This window comes from Triticum dicoccoides, chromosome 3B (genome assembly GCF_002162155.2).
Source record: "Triticum dicoccoides isolate Atlit2015 ecotype Zavitan chromosome 3B, WEW_v2.0, whole genome shotgun sequence".
In the NCBI taxonomy this organism is placed as follows: Eukaryota; Viridiplantae; Streptophyta; class Magnoliopsida; order Poales; family Poaceae; genus Triticum; species Triticum dicoccoides.
This window is the reverse complement of record NC_041385.1, coordinates 517,047,267-517,050,212: the sequence shown is the minus strand read 5'-3', so window position 1 is coordinate 517,050,212 and position 2,946 is coordinate 517,047,267. Positions and strand designations below refer to the sequence as shown.

At 49.0% G+C, this 2,946-nt stretch overlaps 1 protein-coding gene across 1 annotated transcript in view; it reads left to right on the top strand.

The window, feature by feature from the left end:
- Window positions 1–280: 280 nt before the first annotated feature.
- LOC119276836 (NADP-dependent malic enzyme-like) overlaps window positions 281–2,946 on the top strand; it is a 4,509-nt gene continuing 1,843 nt past the window's right edge. Inside the window, exons 1-11 of the mRNA XM_037558001.1 lie at window positions 281–548; window positions 650–845; window positions 944–1,095; window positions 1,193–1,298; window positions 1,636–1,701; window positions 1,783–1,878; window positions 1,974–2,045; window positions 2,137–2,220; window positions 2,309–2,407; window positions 2,763–2,810; window positions 2,903–2,944. Of these exons, the coding sequence (XP_037413898.1) occupies window positions 307–548; window positions 650–845; window positions 944–1,095; window positions 1,193–1,298; window positions 1,636–1,701; window positions 1,783–1,878; window positions 1,974–2,045; window positions 2,137–2,220; window positions 2,309–2,407; window positions 2,763–2,810; window positions 2,903–2,944 (1,203 nt within the window). The 5' untranslated portion in view covers window positions 281–306. The remainder of the gene's footprint in view (window positions 549–649; window positions 846–943; window positions 1,096–1,192; window positions 1,299–1,635; window positions 1,702–1,782; window positions 1,879–1,973; window positions 2,046–2,136; window positions 2,221–2,308; window positions 2,408–2,762; window positions 2,811–2,902; window positions 2,945–2,946) is intronic.

Here is a 2,946-nt window from a genome sequence, read left to right as displayed (position 1 = left end):
TTAAAATTATAAGATTTGGAGTTTAGAGGAATAGATCCATCAAGAAGGATTTGAGAATTCCAACTAAAAAAAGGATTTGAGGATGAAAATATACTTTCCTCTTTTCCGGTGGACGAATCGTCTGGCTCGGCCCGGCCTGGCACCGCAGAGTTTCTAGAGCCGGCCTACCGTGGGGGTACGTGTCGCCGCCTCTCCCGCGACGTGTCCCCGGACAAGAGGCGACGGTATCACCGTGTCTTCGCTGTCCGCCGCACCGCGCTGCGCTGGTGCTTCTCCAGTTTTCCTCCTCCTCCTGGCGCTCCCTTTATGCGCCGGCTACAACGCAGCAGCTTGGCTCGCATTGCATCCACCACCAGAGCGGCGTGGACGCGTCAGGGCAGCAGCAGCAGCCTATTAGGAGCGAGAGCGGCGCCGTACTGCACCATGGCGGGACGATCAGGGGACGACGCGATGGCGGGCGTGGCCACGGGCGGCGTGGAGGACGCCTACGGCGAGGACCGCGCCACCGAGGACCAGCCCGTCACGCCGTGGGCCGTCTGCATCGCCAGGTAAGTACGGCGGGTCGGCGGCCACCTTAGCTTGCTCAGCTGGCGTTCTGTTCGCCGTCGATCGTTGATTGTTATTCGACTTGGTTAATTATAATCCGCAGTGGCCATTCTCTGCTGAGGGATCCGCGGCACAACAAGGGGCTGTCCTTCACGGAGAAGGAGCGGGACGCGCACTACCTGCGCGGCCTGCTGCCTCCGGTGGTCCTGTCCCAGGAGCTCCAGGAGAAGCGGCTGCTGCAGAACGTGCGGCAGCTCGAGGTCCCGCTGCAGCGCTACATGTTCCTCATGGACCTCCAGGTCGGCTCCCGGCCCATCCTCTTCCAAGGCATCGAACAGCAAACTTATCATGCCATTCTTACAACGGTTGGTGCGTGCGCTCATCTGTTTGCTTGCAGGAGAGGAACGAGAAGCTCTTCTACAAGCTCATGATCGACAACGTCGAGGAGCTGCTCCCCGTCGTCTACACGCCCACCGTCGGCGAGGCGTGCCAGAAGTACGGCTCCATCTTCAGGCGCTCGCAGGGCCTCTACATCAGTCTCAAAGACAAGTACGTTTCTCATCAATTTTTCACATGGCCTGCGGCCAGTTTCTGTTTCAAGTGAGTGAAACGCGTGCGTGCGTGGTGTCCCTGTTGCTGATGCCAGGGGGAGAGTACTGGAGGTGCTGAGGAACTGGCCAGAGAAGAGTATTCAGGTCATCGTTGTCACCGACGGCGAGCGCATCTTAGGCCTCGGAGATCTTGGCTGCCAGGTCAGTCACGGAACCTATTTACTTCTACTGAAAGTTATTATTGTCTTGTTGCTTACCATGAACATGGTTTTGGATTTCAGTTTCAGAAATATTTTAGCCATAGCCGAAATCTCAGTTTTCATTTCTGTCAAGGGACCGAAATTTCCACTTGAATTTGATCGGGATCCAACAAATATTTTAAAAATTCAAAAAGTAATTTGAATTTATGTGTACTACCAAAATTGCTGAAATATTTTGACCGAAAGAAAATTATGTTAATATATCGGAATTAAGGAAATCCGATGAAATCACACTAAGCGAAAACCATGATCATGAATGGAACTCTCATCATGTGCAGGGTATGGGAATTCCCGTGGGGAAGCTTGCGCTGTACACGGCCCTTGGTGGTGTCAGGCCATCTGCCGTAAGTACTTAACATTTGGACTATGTCTTGCTCTGTTTTGCAGTGCCCAATTTTATAATTTTCATGTAAATATATTCCCAGTGTTTACCCATCACTATTGATGTGGGGACGAACAATGAAGAGCTACTGAACGACGAGTTCTACATTGGATTACGGCAGAGAAGAGCTACGGGCCAGGTTCCACTTCTGCTGTCTTGGTTGGGCCCAGTCAGTTCACACTATGGCCGTCAATCAGTCCCTCACATTTCATCTCTTTTGCCTGCTTGATTTAGGAATACACTGAGCTTCTGGATGAGTTCATGGTTGCCGTGAAGCAGAACTATGGACAGAAGGTTCTTGTCCAGGTATGAGAATAGTAGGAAGAACCCTCATTTCTGATCTGTAGTTGAGCTACTGGCATGGCCACTTACCCGAAACTTCTTCGACTTCTTACAGTTTGAAGACTTCGCAAATCACAATGCGTTTACCCTTCTCGACAAGTACAAGGCGACCCATCTTGTCTTCAATGATGATATTCAGGTTTTGCTCTGGTTTCTGTATGCTTATCTATCATCTACTGTACTGTGAAACGGTATAGAAGTTAACTTTGAAAATGTGCTATTCACAGGGAACGGCTGCTGTGGTTCTTGCGGGCCTTATGGCTGGTCTGAAGTTTGCTGGTGGAACTTTAGCTGATCACACATTCTTATTCTTCGGTGCCGGAGAGGTCAGTTTATCTTACATCGTACTAGGCTGGTTATGCATTGCTCATCATGGTTGCTTCTGACTTCTGCCAAGTGTCCAAGCATCTACCAGCACTGCCACTTCACAGATTGCTTCGCACTCTTACTAACCTTAAAATGGTCAAGTGAAGATTTGTTATGGCTGTTTTAATTCAAAGACAGTAACAGATGGAAGACTGTCTATAAAACAATTAGATCAAGTTGCTTCTTGTTTTCATTCTTTAAATGCATCCTAATATATGTGCTCATTTTATCAGTTTCCGGAACAGTTTGTGTAATGGTTTCTGAGTTGTTGCCAAGTTTGTTAGTGATTAGAGCCCAACTGTCTATTCTTTGCAGGCTGGTACAGGCATTGCTGAACTAGTTGCTTTGGAGATATCAATGCAGGTAGTTGGCTGGTTTGTTAACCTCATTTGATTGTGCTTTGGAGAGTGTGTTACTAATTCTGCTCAAAAAATATTTCGGCTGTTGTGTTTCAGTCCAAGACTTCACAGGAAGAGGCTCGCAAAAATATCTGGCTTGT